This window comes from Electrona antarctica (genome assembly GCF_951216825.1).
Source record: "Electrona antarctica genome assembly, chromosome: 21".
NCBI classification, from domain to species: domain Eukaryota; kingdom Metazoa; phylum Chordata; class Actinopteri; order Myctophiformes; family Myctophidae; genus Electrona; species Electrona antarctica.
Window position 1 is genome coordinate 27,358,601 of NC_136802.1, and position 15,279 is coordinate 27,373,879.

General features: G+C 43.1%; 2 protein-coding genes across 3 annotated transcripts in view; both read left to right on the plus strand.

Moving 5' to 3' along the window:
* Positions 1-7,172, plus strand: part of spag17 (sperm associated antigen 17) — a gene marked incomplete at its 3' end in the record, with an annotated part of 54,743 nt that extends 47,571 nt beyond the window's left edge. The window contains exons 38-41 of the mRNA XM_079491304.1: positions 1,187-1,323; positions 2,183-2,373; positions 6,677-6,737; positions 7,005-7,172. Of these exons, the coding sequence (XP_079347430.1) occupies positions 1,187-1,323; positions 2,183-2,373; positions 6,677-6,737; positions 7,005-7,172 (557 nt within the window). The remainder of the gene's footprint in view (positions 1-1,186; positions 1,324-2,182; positions 2,374-6,676; positions 6,738-7,004) is intronic.
* A 4,392-nt stretch (positions 7,173-11,564) lies between these two features.
* Positions 11,565-15,279, plus strand: part of LOC306914585 (transmembrane protein 151A-like) — a 46,371-nt gene continuing 42,656 nt past the window's right edge. For both annotated transcript variants that reach the window (XR_013788707.1, XM_079491701.1), the window contains exon 1: positions 11,565-12,014. Coding sequence is in view for 1 of the 2 variants with exons in the window: in XM_079491701.1 (XP_079347827.1) it covers positions 11,946-12,014 (69 nt within the window). In the remaining variant the exon portion in view is untranslated. The remainder of the gene's footprint in view (positions 12,015-15,279) is intronic.

Consider the following 15,279-nt stretch of genomic DNA (forward strand, 5'->3'; position numbering starts at 1 on the left):
AGATAATACCTCTCCAATAAAAGCATGACTCGCTCTCTCGTAGCCTGCGATGAGAATAGAATTTCCCCGTGGGTTAACAAAGGTATAAAGAAGATGCTAAATAGTCTCTGGAAAGTACACTCACTCATCAATATTCTAGAAATCAGCGAAACTACGCCGCATCAACGCTTTTTTTCGGAAGGTATTATTCTTCCGGTTTGAGGGAAAGGAAGTTCCGGTTTGAGGGTTCTGGCCTGATGACTACAAGACAATGACTACAACATGACGTACAGTTGGAGGCCATCGATATTGTCCTCTTCTTTTTGCTGAGGTTTGCGTGATCTGCGCAAAACCCCTTTTGGTGTTTTAAACATTATGTTATAATTTAGCTATTGAAAAATAGCAGATCTACAAGCTCATAGCGCGCCACCGAGTGGCGCGCTACGAGCTTGTAGGTCTGCTATTTTTGAAAAAACGTGAAAATATTTATTTCAGAAAACTGGAGGATTTAGAAGGATTTTTTTACATTTTGAGGTCAGGCCTAAATGGGTCAAATGATAAGGGACAATATCGGTGGCACCCAACTGTATCATCCACTCCCGACTGGATCACACGGCAATTTAGTAACACAGACGAGGCTTTCCTACGAGCTTTTTCTACTGGAAAGCCTGGCGACGCGAGGTATAGTCCAAGTGAAGGAGAGGCACAAAAAGTGTACAATTATTTTTCTTTTTTCCCCCAGTTACAGTAGGCTACTATTTAGTAATTATCATCAATAGAATGTGTCTTGTTACTTCTGTATATTGCTTTGTTTCTACCTGCTTTGTTGCTACCTACATATATGTTTGACTTATTCCAGTTCCTCCTAGAATAGGCTACAAAAGTTATTTTCCATTATTCAACTGTCAGTCATTGATTGAAACTTACATTTGCTGCTTGACTGTCTGGCAATCTTCTCTTAGTCATGAGGCAGTAAGTGAAACGCTGCCAATAGGGAGACCCACCAATCCCACGCCTCAAACTGCAGGTTTGCTCTACTACACAATGGACCCACTTCATCTTCCACTAATTACAGACTCAATCAATTAGAGCAGTTAACACTGTGTGTGTGTGTGTGTGTGTGTGTGTGTGTGTGTGTGTGTGTGTGTGTGTGTGTGTGTGTGTGTGTGTGTGCACGCGCGCACGCACGTGCATGTGTCCATTCCAGGTGACAGCAGCCTGAGCGTTTCACCAGAGCGTAATAAAGCAGTCCAGCTGGATGTGACCGGAAACCCTAGGAAAACTAAAGTAAAAATACCATCCTCTATACTCGGCTCCAAACCCTTTAGTACACCAAACCACAAGGTAATCACGCACGCATGCACACACGAACATACATTATCAACTTTATAAAAGGTACTGAAGTTGTCTCTGAGTCAGCCAGTTGAAGAGCTCTTGGCAGAGCCATAGGCTAGGCACAGCCAAGATGTTGCCACTTGCGAGACATTGTTTTCTCTCTGCATATATCAAGCTTGTGCGTGTCTGGAATAAATTGAGTTAAATGATGAGGTTGGGGTTGGCGAATAGGCTGCTGCGGGGAGATGAACAGATTAACTAAAAGAGTGTTCAACTGGGACACCCCCCGGCCCCCCCAACATAAAAACATGTGGCATTAGGTTGCGAGAGTGTTTATATTAAAGGTCTGGTGACAGTAAAAAAAAGGTTTTGTAATTTTTTCTTATTTTATTTTAGATTTTCTGAGCCCAATTGCACCCCAAAAAAACTGAACTTTGAACATTCAGTATTTTGGTGACGCATACTGCTCTCCTAATAGTGAAGGGGCCGTGTTTTTTTTTCGATAATATTTTTCATTAATTTAATTTTTATTGTGTAGGTCTACGTTAAAATGACCCCAAACATGTTTGAAAGTCAAATAACCACATTTAACCACGTGAATCCAAGTGTACCTACAGTATATTCTGGGCATGTAATAACAAGTGAACGATTGGTGAAAATAATTGAACAATTGCGAAAATAATACTGCAATGCTATTTTCGGTGAACGGATGGAATAAGTAGGGGACCAAGCATAGAGCCCTGGGGGTCTATGCTTGGTCCCCCTAATGCTATGATACAGAAGTGCATTATAACTTTTACAAGTAAAACACATGATCTGCACCACATCTACTGTACGTTCTCAGTCACCTCTCACCTCTCCACTGTAGTACTTGCTGCTGGAGGAGCCAGTGAGGAGGAGGTGCAGAACGGTGTCTCTGGGAGGTACGTATCCCACCGTGGCCAGGCGGGGGGGTTTCCAGCTGCGTCCACCCTGCAGCGCTGCCTTCGGGACCCTCAGAGAAGGCAGCTCCTACGCCATGACCATGGTGATGAAGAACGTGGGAGTCGACACCTGCAGGTGATCATGCATTGTGGTGGAGAAAGTACTCAAATGTTTTACTTTTAAGTAAAAGTATAGGCTATAAATCCTGCAATGTAGATGTAGCCTACTACGTTTCAAGTACATGTCCCGTATGTATGTACTCGAGTAAAGGTACACGAGTATCGGCGTCAAAATGTACTGTAAAAGTAAAAGTACTCATTGTTCACCCAAGTTCAAAATGTGTGCAAAATCTTTTGAAAATAGCCGATCTACAAGCTCACAATGCCAAGTATTGTGAGCTTGTGAGCTCCAAATGGCCGAAATGTAGGGTTGAATCAAAATTAAAATCTCCAAAGTAACTATAGCAACTAAAGTTTTCAAATAATTGTAGTGGAGTAAAAGTAAAAAATGTGGCTCTGGGATGTAGTGGAGTAAAAGTACCGGTATTGGAAATTGGAAATGCTATAGTACAAGTACAAATACTGTACCTCAACATTGTGCAGTACTTGAGTAAATGTACTTACTGTAGCTACATCACACCACTGCCGGCTCATAAAGAGTGCTCAAGACGTTTGTTCTGCATTCACAAGACGGACCACTTGACTTGTGCCCTATTATTAGCGGAGAGGCTTAGCACGACAATACTTCAGTTCTGGAAAGAAGCACCCAATTTGACAGAGTGTACCTCTTTGTTTCCCCAGTAGCCATGTACATTTCAAAATGGCCACCAAATTTTAAGATGGCTGCCTTTTTGGATATTTCTTACCATATTACTTGTCTGGGTCGATTTTGATGATTCTATCGTCAAATAACTCATTTCTGAGTATGTACAATTGTAAATCCACGTAACTCGAGAACCGTTTTCCCCACCGACTCCACACCACCACAGGGAGTGCAGTGCCTGGTCGGTGGGATACACTGTTGTGCAGAACCAGCACAAAAGACTCTGCCCAGGCTCTGGACAGGGTCCGAATTAGCGAACTGATCACACCTGATCACCCCTAGATCTCCATATATGGAGCTGGCCTGTTCTGACATCACAATGATGTTCTAACATCACAATGACGCGCAACCTCGCCCTTTAGCGATAAAGGAATACAGACACACACATAATTCTGCAAAAAAACAATCATTGCATAACTGGGTGTGCCATGCATTTCCAATCCAATGCCACAACTACTAGTAATTGGTGTACTGGCCATGGTATTACTGTGCTTAACTGACCAGCCAACTGGCCTGACCTGAACCCCACAGAGAATCTAGGGTGTGTTGTCAAGAGGAAGGTGTGAGACACTACATTCAACAGTACAATTGAGTTTAAAGCTGCTATTAGAGCCTCCGTCTTATACGGATCTCTCTAGGGATTGATCCGTAGCTGGACCTGGCTGACGCGCTATGCTAATCCCGTACTGTTGGTTCACTGTGTGTGTGTGTCAGCATCAATAACACACACATGCAGCTCTTCATGCATTTTACATACCGTAATTTCCGGACTATAAGCCGCACCTGAATATAAGCCGCACCAGCTAAATTTAGGGGAAACTAGAAAAAGTGCCCTTCCGGGCACAGGTCTCCACCAGGAGGATAGGAGTGTGTGTGATGTTTGGCAAAATGTTTAGGAGGATGTTTTTTTTTATTTGTTTTTACAACAATTTTCTTCATTTTGTTGAGGAAATGCAGAGCCAGATCACTCATAGCATCTCTGAGGATAGAATTCTGGATGAGCAGGACATGTGCAACATTTCGTACAAAACGGGCCACTCCTGAAAACTTTGGAAGGCAATCTTAGCCAATCAGTGAAATCCAACAGACTTGTCTTGATCACATGACTACAGAGATCATGTGTACCGATTGCCATTTCTTCATACGCCTTTGATGGCAATTGGATGATTTGAGGCATTTTGTTCCAAAAATGTGTTATGCAAAAATCAACCTGTTGGTGGCGCTATAACAGGCCAATGTGAAAAGGGTGGGATATATTCCTCAGCCTAGTAAGAAAATGTGTGAAAGATTTCACGTAAATTGCATGCTGATTTGAGGCTTTTGTTGAAAACGGGGCAATCTTGCAAACTGTGAAAGCCAATTATAGCCAATTAGGATGGAATATGAAATATCGGACAGATCCGACTTGAGCACATGACCATAGAGATACTGTGTAACGATTTGTGAGATTTTTGGACAGAATCTGGAGGAGTAATATCAAAAAATGTATTTTACAAAAGTCGGCCTCCTGGTGGCGCTATAAAAGGCAGATGCGGAAAATGCAGGTCAAAGGTTTGTCCTTGGCCTCTAGGGAGTGTGCATGCAACGTTTCACGCAGATCGGTGCAGTTTTAGGTAAAACATGTGAAAAGCTGCCTCATGGTGGCGCTATAACAGGCCGTTCTGGAAAATGCGGGGCAGAGGTTCATCGTTGGCATCCAGGGAGTGTGTGTGCAAAGTTTGGCATCGACCGGGTTAACGGTGCCGGAGATTAGCTGGTAACGGACGGACGGAAGGACGGACGGACGGACGGACGGACGGACGGACGGACGGACGGACACACACACACACACACACACACGGACGGAGTGCAAAACATACTCTCTCCCCATGCCTTCGGCCTGGTGGAGACAAAAACAAATGTGTACATATACAAGCCGCACTGGACTATAAGGCGCAGGTGTTTTAATGTTTAGTGTTTTAAGGTCCCCTAGTGGCCGTTAGCTGTAAAAATCCATAGATTAGCCGCACCATTGTATAGGCCACAGGGTTCAAAGCATGGGAAAGAAGTAGCGGCTTATAGTCCGGAAATTACGGTATTTATTCCACCATTCAGTGAGTACAGCATCAGATCTGCGATTTCAGAAGCAAAACATATAATTAGAATAGATTACAGAAAACAGATATTTCAGACTGAACACTGACAAACATTTCGCTTCACAGTATTTGAAAGTGCTGACGTACCTGCGGTCAAAGCCATTTGCCTTTCCGGGTCAATCCTCCCTCACCATGCCCGTGAACTTGACGCTTATGTAAACAACAGCGCCACCCCAAGGTTACATAAATGTGTTTGACATTGGTGGTCATTTGGCCCTTACAGCTGCTATCTATCAAAGCAAATCTGGGCTTCCATAACACCTCAACAGTGCCACAGGCTTATCACCTCCATGCCACGCCCCATTAATGAAATAATTTGTTTAAAAAGTAGTCCAGACGTATTGAGTGCATAACTTAAAATACTTTTCAGATGGTCGACATTTCTGTATTATGAATGTTTTTTTTAGTGGTGTCATAAAATATTGATTTTCATGAGCTGTATATGCCAGAATCATCAAGATTAAAACAAAAAAGGTTTTACATATTTCACTTTATGCGCAATGAATCTATAGAATATATGAAAGTTTCACTTTTTGAATTATATTACGGAAGAAAATGAACTTTTCCACAATATTCTAATGTTTTGAGAAGCACCAAATTACTTCATTGGTCTCCCAGGGGTCTATACTCTATACCAACCATGACCCCATCTTTTTTCTCCCTGTACATCAAATATCTTTGCTGAAAGTATCCGTGTGACACCATCACAACATGATGCATTATTTGTGATCATGTAGATCTGCTATTTCTGACTAATGTTCTCCTATCTTTGGCCTATTATGTCATGCCCAGAATAAGGAAGGCTAGTGTTCAAGTGGTTACGAATCAATTTGACTCGGCTGACTGCTCTCTTCTGTATATGTTCACACCATCATAGAAATCAAATAGAGTTACATCTATGTAATGGCAAAACCAAAAAATGTCCATCCAGAGAAATCGGACAATCATAAGTTCCACTTAAATGTAATGATGCAAATCAAACACATGGCCATCAAATCGCAATTTCAGGTGCAAAATATAATGTCTCTGAAAGGGTCAATGATTGCAAATGGAGATTGGAGTACAGCGTATAAACATGTTCATGCTCCCCAGAAATCAATCACCGTTCATTTGTGCACAAACACTTAATATTGTTTTTCCCTGGAATCTAGATACTGAAGGAATTAAGTACCATCACAATTATATTTAATGATGCTGAAATTGACTGATGCAGCTTATTCAGCTGCATCACAAAAGAATATGGTGGGAGGATTGCATTTGAATGAATGCTTATTTACAAGGAAATGGACTGCGAGTACACAGACGCACACACACAGGCGCACACGCGGTCACACGCACACGTGCATGCAGACGCACGCACGCACGCACGCACGCACGCACGCACGCACGCACAGAAACTCTGAACGCCGGTCTGGTTGACCTACAAGTGCTGTATAAAGTAACAGCCTTCACTTCTAACAGTTTGTTCTTGGTTATTCCAGGTTCACTGTGAAACAGCCTCCTCCAGCTACAGGCCTCCGAGTCATCTACAGCCCTGGGCCTGTAAGCTTCGCTCTGATGTGTGTGTGGGGGTGTTGAGCATGTGTTTTCTTTGCTATAGTGAAGGTTTTATGTGCAATACTGTTCGTATTGCATTTTGTAAAATAACTAAATTACTAACTATATGCACGCACACACACACACACACACACACACACACACACACACACACACACACACACACACACACACACACACACACACACACACACACACACACACACACACACACACACACACACACACACACACACACACACTCCCCCCTAGGTGGCTGCTGGGTTGCATGTTGAGCTGCAGGTGCAGCTGTTCGCCATGTGTGTAGTCCATGAAGAAGAGGCAGAACCAAAGAACTACATCTCCCAGCACATCGTCATCAACACAGAGACAGAAATCCTCTACCTCCCCGTCACTGCTAATATCCTTCATGTACTATAATTGAAAATGTTGTCTTTTGTTAGGCATGTTCAGAGTCACGGGAGTCATTGGAGGCATACTTTGGTTAGACATAGCTTTGGTTACCAGTCACTTTATAGTATTTTAGGCCAAGTACGTTGAACATGCAGTACAGGGAGTTAAATGCAGCCGATGCTCCATGCGTAGTCATAACATAACAACGTACTTCAAATAGAAAATGTTTTTAAAAATGTGACTGAACTAAAAATGTACAACATTTACAAACAGGACTCAAAAAGGTAACACGCTCCTTAATATGAAATCTCTCACCCATCCTACCTGAGAAGCTATATGATTCATGGGCAAAGGAGCGCACCGCAGCACGCAACAAAGAAAGGCCTGGGGTAAACCGAATCACCTCCACCCCTCCTGTCAGACGAGGAGTGGTACTGCCCCACAGGCAGCCCCACCTCTGACTACAGGGTGCTACAGTTTGTTGTCCGAAACCCCTCCCACTTGAAATCATCGACACTGCGGCGGATGGGGTGACCCCACCCCATCTACCGCAAGTCCAGATCTAGCTCTGGGAGTCCTTCCTTTCCCTTGTCAATAAACAAGCACATGTGAAAATAAATAAAAAATAGACTAAAGGTCCTTACAAACCGGTTGCGGTTTTCGGAAAAACGGCAAAAAGCAAAACATCCGAAAAACGCATCAGTGTGCAGGGACCTTATAAGACTGTGGTTTTCCTCTGACGTAATCTTCGCTGAAGAAAGGAATGAAGTCTGGTTACTATAGCCAGATGTACAGGGGATCCGATCAAATCCATTGGATATCATCATTGTCATTTAGCCATCTCTCTATTCAACCCATTTTTGAGGATTTTTTTGAGGGGTGCTAGACCCTCCTATGCCCAGCTTTCCGGGTTTGTGTAACGGAAAAGTGTGGACGCAAATTGTGATTGACCGGAATGAGATGATGTATGATGATTGATGATACATCATTACGGGTGTGATTTTTATTTATTTGAGGATAAACTTCAATCATATATCACATCTATGCTATATAGCGTGAGAAAACGTGTACGTCACCAATAGGAGGGCGGCATCTGAAAAGCTAGGGACGGCCCTCTCGTGGGCATTAAATTCTAGCCCACATCACTCAGAATAGAGTGACGGTGGTATGTTTTTGTAAATATTGAGCTCGTTCTTGGCGATAACATAGTGAAAAACACCAGGATGGATAGAAAGTCGGGCCCAAATACATTACAAGGACAAGGAAAATGTTGTGACCCATGATCCATTTCTAACCCGCTCCAGCCTCCAGCAGTGTTGATTGTGATGATTTTCTTGCTGAAAATAGCACATCTTTGTTGACGAAATTGTCAATATATTTAGTCTTATAGTTTTAGTCACCGTAGCTTAGTTTTCATTTAATTTCCATTTAGTTTTTTGTCAGTGAGAAAAAAAAAGTAGTCGACATTTTTTGTCCCATATTTCTCAGAGATATAGCTGAGCTGATTTTACCCAAAACCAAATCTACACTGGCCTCCAGCGACTGGTTGGTTCTTCAGGTAGGCCTACTGTACCTATTGCCAGGTGTGATCTGGGAAAGACTGCTTTTAGTTTGTGTAAATGGTAAATGGTGCATTTATATAGCACCTTTATCCAAGGCGCTTTACATAGATTGTGCATTACATTCACACATTCATACACTGATGGCGGGAGAAGCCATGCAAGGCACCAACCAGCACATCGGGAGCAATTAGGGGTTCAGTGTCTTGCTCAAGGACACTTCGACAACAACTCTGGGGGAGCCCGGGTTTGAACTGGAAACCTTGCGGTTACCATCCAGCCACTCTACCCCTGAGCCACCGCCGCCCTGTAGCACTGTAGCACAGTGGTTCCCAAACTTTCTCATGTCAAGGACCCCCAAATTGACACCAATGAGCCCGCGGACCCCCATTTGAAAAGATATGCCAGGGGGCAGGGACCATCATAAGAGAAGATTTTGACAGCTCTAGCAGTGATTCTCAACCCGTTTAATTTCAAGGACCCCCAGTTTGACATGCATATTAGTCTACAGAGACCCCCATGTAATGTCATTTCTATCTCTGGGACCCCCAATTTAAATTGTAAAATCAATGTTAATTTAACTGAGAGTGTACAAATGGAACTCATAAGAGTCCATTTGGTTCCAAACTGTCATTTAGCTGGGGACCCCCTGGAACTCCCTCAAGGACTCCCGGGGGTCCCCGGGCCCCACTTTGGGAACCACTCAGTGGCGTCTCCAGGCACAAATCAGCAGGGGGGCATACTTTTTTTATTTTTCTTCAGGTAGGCCTACCTATTGCCAGGTGTGATCTGGGAAAGACTGCTTTTAGTTTGTGTAAATGGTAAATGGTGCATTTATATAGCGCCTTTATCCAAGGCGCTTTACATAGATTGTGCATTACATTCACACATTCATACACTGATGGCGGTGGAAGCCATGCAAGGCACCAACCAGCACATCGGGAGCAATTAGGGGTTCAGTGTCTTGCTCAAGGACACTTCGACAACAACTCTGGGGGAGCCCAGGTTCAAACTGGAAACCTTGCGGTTACCATCCAGCCACTCTACCCCTGAGCCACCGCCGCCCTGTAGCACTGTAGCACAGTGGTTCCCAAACTTTCTCATGTCAAGGACCCCCAAATTGACACCAATGAGCCCGTGGACCCCCATTTGAAAAGATATGCCAGGGGGCAGGAACCATCATAAGAGAAGGTTTTGACAGCTCTAGCAGTGATTCTCAACCCGTTTAATTTCAAGGACCCCCAGTTTGACATGCATATTAGTCTACAGAGACCCCCATGTAATGTCATTTCTATCTCTGGGACCCCCAATTTAAATTGTAAAATCAATGTTAATTTAACTGAGAGTGTACAAAATTGGAACTCATAAGAGTCCATTTGGTTCCAAACTGTCATTTAGCTGGGGACCCCCTGGAACTCCCTCAAGGACTCCCGGGGGTCCCCGGGCCCCACTTTGGGAACCAAAGTCTCCAGGCACAAATCAGCAGGGGGGCATACTTTTTAAATTTTTCAACCCCCCCCTATGTATAACAAAATTCGCCTATTAGCAAAGTGATGCTTGAAAAAGGCTACAAGTATATAGGCTACAATTATGCAGCAGCACCAACAACAAACAAAGAAATACAAATATGTTGAGCATTATAATGTCTTCTGCATGCATATATTACCTTGTATTTCTATTAACTATTCAATTAATTTGAACATGTATATATTTACAATAATCATGAAGAACTTATAGATTAACACTTGTAAAACATTAAAATATTGGTAGGGTAGGGTACTACTGGCCAATCTGTTTGTGATTTGTATGGTTGTATTTCATGACTACTAACTGTATTTCATCTGGTTTTGTTTTGCATGTATGTATTTTCCACAGTGTAACGGTAACCTAATGATTTCTCAGAGAATATGAAATAAATCCATCACCCCAAGCTGAATTATCATTTATAGGGTATTAGGCATACCATACCTGCTATTGGAAGATCTGTAAATTGGAATTGAAAATCGTTATTTCTTTATTTTAACACTAAATGCTAACAATTTGATTAAAATCAATTCAGTGGGGTACAATGAATGAGATCACCACATTATTATTGCTCCTTGCCTCCTTTCCTCTGGTTACTTTAGCTGCAGAAGAATGTATGACAGGCAGCAGCTGCAGCTGAGCTGCATCATGACTCCGTTTTTTATTTAAGCTTATATTAGGCCTACAATTATGTTCAAATAAATCACATTTGTGCGTGCGTGCGCGCGCGCGCGCGTGTATTATGTGTGTTTGTGGGGGGGTAGTACCGTATCACGGGAATCCTGTAATCCTGTGCAGGTGGTCATGTATGACGTCACCGCCGGAGACTGCGATAATAGGCAGGTAGGCGGAGGAGGAACAAACAGCTGACATGATGTGACAGCCAGCCAGCTCTACCGGTGGAGGACGAAAACAAAGTTGTTTTTATAACCTCGAATTCATTATTATTATCATCAACTCATTTAGCCTAGTAGCACGTCACGACAATAATGACGACATCGCGAGCAAATACATCCACGACGCCGGTTATAACAAAAAACATAAAGTAAACAAAACAACCTTTATTTTTATTTTTTTCCTGCAGTCTCTCCAGCGTGTCCCATGCGTCTGTCTCTCGAACGCGCACGCGCGCGCACACACACTCGCTTTGAGCAGCACAGCAGCATCAGGGGAAGCAGCACGCAGCTGAACTGCATGAACACTGATTGGCGCGGAGGAGCAGAGCACCAGCAGATTGACTAGAGACTGTCGACGGCTTGCTTTGCTGCATGCCGTGTTTGTTTGGCGTTTCGTTTGGTTTTGTCGCAGAAAGGAAGGATGGGAGAGACGTTGTGTATTAGGCTGACAACCTTTTTGGAAAGCCCGACAGACCGTTAAGAAGACAGAGAGAGAGAGTGGGGGACTGGGGAGGGACGGGACGGGACGGGGGAAACGTTGAATTGAAATTCGGCGTTTTTAGACGAGAATGCTTATTTGCCGCAGGCCCCGCCACCACCATCGTGAAATTGGATACCGACTTGCGGCGGATGGGGTGACCGAGCGTCCTCCTCGCCTGCTGCTGCTCCGCCGGGGAGGTCCCACTCCCTGCAGCCCTCCTCGGCCCTTACCGGGGTGGTGGTTGGAGGAGCTGCTGCCCGGGCCCGGCTCTTCTGGAGGAATTAATAAGGCACCGTAGAGGGTAGGCACGGGACGGTGAGAAACAACAAAGAGGGGAAATATGCAGACGGAAGAGGAGACGGCGGCCGCAGAAGAGCCCATTTTGGAGGAAGGTGCAGGGAGAGAGCAGGTAAGGGGAGGGGGGGGAATATAAATCTTTCTCTCTCTCTCTCTCTCTCTCTCTCTCTCTCTGGCAGTTGTAAACACTAAACGGAGAGGGTAATAATGGGGATGAACATGTGCATTATGCATATTACTTTGCCTTTCAGAATGGAATACCTTTATTCTCCCTAGTGTCTTCATTACATCACACTTATTGTTGTCCTATGCACCTTACAGTCATCGTACACCCCCCCCCCCCCCCCCCCCCCCCCACACACACACACGCCTGTGTTGTGCATGGTGGGTGATGCTGGCTGCATGTCAGAATAGGCCATATAGTGTAAAAGATGTAGGCTAGGCCTATTTGGACATTAGGTGCTTAAAGCATTGGAGAGGAGTCACGCAGGACAGGATTTTGGCCTGGTTAATGTTTGATGCTATGATTTAGCCTAGATTTTAGGCAGAGAGATGGATAGGGACGAAGGGCGGGTAATGCTATGTTGTTATGAATTGTTTATGAGGGCTTTAATACAGAGTACAGACACATCTGTACATCTAGGGCAAAGCTGCTAAATAAAGTAGCCTACAATCCTTGAGTAAGCAGAAATAGTTCAAGGTTTCTTTCCCCTTCAGGGAAACCGTATTGGTCAAGAACGGCAAAAAGGACACAGTAAGAAAACAGTTACAGAATGAGTAAAGGGGGCAATGTGGTTTGGGATATTTCATTTGTAAATTCTCACTTTAGGTATAAATAGACTATAACCAGTGATGGAACTAGTACTCATATATTTCACTTCAGTAAAAGTATCAATACGACAATGTATAAATGTAAGTAAAACTCCAGTGTTCAAAATGCACAGTTTTCTGACATGTTTCTGTATTAGTGGTGCTCAATTTTTCAAAAATAGCTAAATTATAACAATGTTTAAAACACAAAGGACTCTTTTTGTGTTTTTGTATACTTTTGTATACAAAAAGTATACAAAAGCATTAGCATCAAAATAAATGTATATAGAGCTGAAGTGGTTAATGTATGTTTTATGATAATAATCTGAATCTGCAAAGTAACTAATAACTAAAGCTGTCAGTGTCAAATAACTGTAATGTAGTAAAAAAGTACAATACAATACCTCAGAATTGTACTTGAGTACAGTACTTGAGTACTTATTTTACGCCACTGGCTATTATACCAACCTACGAATTTAGACTCCACTAAAACACTTCCCACCTACTCCCCTGGGTGTAGCTACCATTACCTGCCAGCACTGAACTAGTTACTGGAATCACCTCTCCTCAGCAGTACCCAGCCTATTTATCTGGCTAATCCACAATTATGTTCACCTAGCAGCCTAATTTCTAGAGAAATGGAGCAAACTGAAGAAATGGAGCACAAGATAGTGGGAATACGGTGTACATTAGGACAACGTAGAGCATGCACATCCATTCTGGTAATCGGGTGCATGCAGGACAAACAAAGTCAGCATAATGACATAATAAGAGAGTCTGCACACTGTTAAGACTCACTCCCTCCATCTTTATTGAATAAACATAGCGGGAGCAACTCTAACCGACTGCAGTCCGCACACTGTTATATATATATATATATACACCATATCATTCCTTCAGCTTACCCCATTTTGTCTTCATTTATAGTACCATATAATTCATATAGCTTACCCCATTTAGTCTTAATTATAAAACATATTGTGGTGGTCACCGACTCACAGTAGGCCTATGTTTATCACTCACTTCTCCAGCAATATACCCAGCTTCTCGTGTGTGTGTGTGTGTGTGTGTGTGTGTGTGTGTGTGTGTGTGTGTGTGTGTGTGTGTGTGTGTGTGTGTGTGTGTGTGTGTGTGTGTGTGTGTGTGTGTGTGTGTGTGTGTGTGTGTGTGTGTGTGTGTGTGTGTGTGTGTGTGTGTGTGTGTGTGTGTGTGTGTGTGTGTGTGTGTGTGTGTGTGTGTGTGTGTGTGTGTGTGTGAGATCCGTCATTTTGACATGATCATGTTCACTTCTTGTACATGTATTGAATGTTCAGTCACGTACACTGCATTAGCTAACCCGTAACTTAAGTCTAACTTACAATCCATTTAAGCCAATACGGCAAGTGGACAAAAGAAACTGACTTATCTATCAATTACATCCCCCCAGCATAAAGCCTCTTTGTGTTCGGTGCATTCCTAAGCCAATAATTGAATGACCTTATTGAAATTATTGTTTTAGGATTGGAATGTGACAAAAGCATCTCCATGAATTGAAGGCTTCATGGGGTGTGCAATTGATGGAAGATAAGTATTTTTTGGGGGTGAACACTTAACGTCTCTCTCTTGTGATTGATGTAACAGCAGGCCAATGATATTGTTAAAGGGATGATGTGATTCCCATGATTCTGCCAGAGATGCAAAAGTCATGCTAGGTCAGACATCATCATTATTATAGGAATCTGTGCAGATGACACACATTTGAGCAGTGGACTGTAAGTACATGTATTTAAGCACTCATTCTTGGAGTCAGTCAGTAAGTACATTTTTTGAGTATTTATTTTTTGTCTTTTGAAAGCTGATGACATTCACTGGGCTACATTTCAAATATAACTAGAAAAAGTGCCCTTCTGGGCACAGGTCTCCACCAGGAGGATAGGACTGTGTGAGATGTTTGGCAAAATGTTTAGGAGTAATATAAACTTGTTTGCCTTTGATGGCAATTGGATGACTTGAGGCATTTTGTTCCAAAAATGTGTTTTGCAAAAATCAACCTGTTGGTGGTGCTATAACAGGCCAATGTGAAAAGGGTGGGATATATTCCTCAGCCTAGTAAGAAAATGTGTGAAAGATTTCACGTAAATTGCATGCTGCGTTCATGATATGAGGCTTTTGTGCAAAACGGGGCAATCTTGCAAACTGTGAAAGCCAATTATAGCCAATTAGGATGGAATATGAAATATCGGACAGATCCGACTTGAGCACATGACCATAGAGATACTGTGTAACGATTTGTGAGATTTTTGGACAGAATCTGGAGGAGTAATATAAAAAAATGTGTTTTACAAAAGTCGGCCTCCTGGTGGCGCTATAAAAGGCAGATGCGGAAAATGCAGGTCAAAGGTTTGTCCTTGGCCTCTAGGGAGTGTGCATGCAACGTTTCACGCAGATCGGTGCAGTTTTAGGTAAAAAATGTGAAAAGCTGCCTCATGGTGGCGCTATAACAGGCCGTTCTGGAAAATGCGGGGCAGAGGTTCATCGTTGGCATCCAGGGAGTGTGTGTGCAAAGTTTGGCATCGACCAGGTTAACG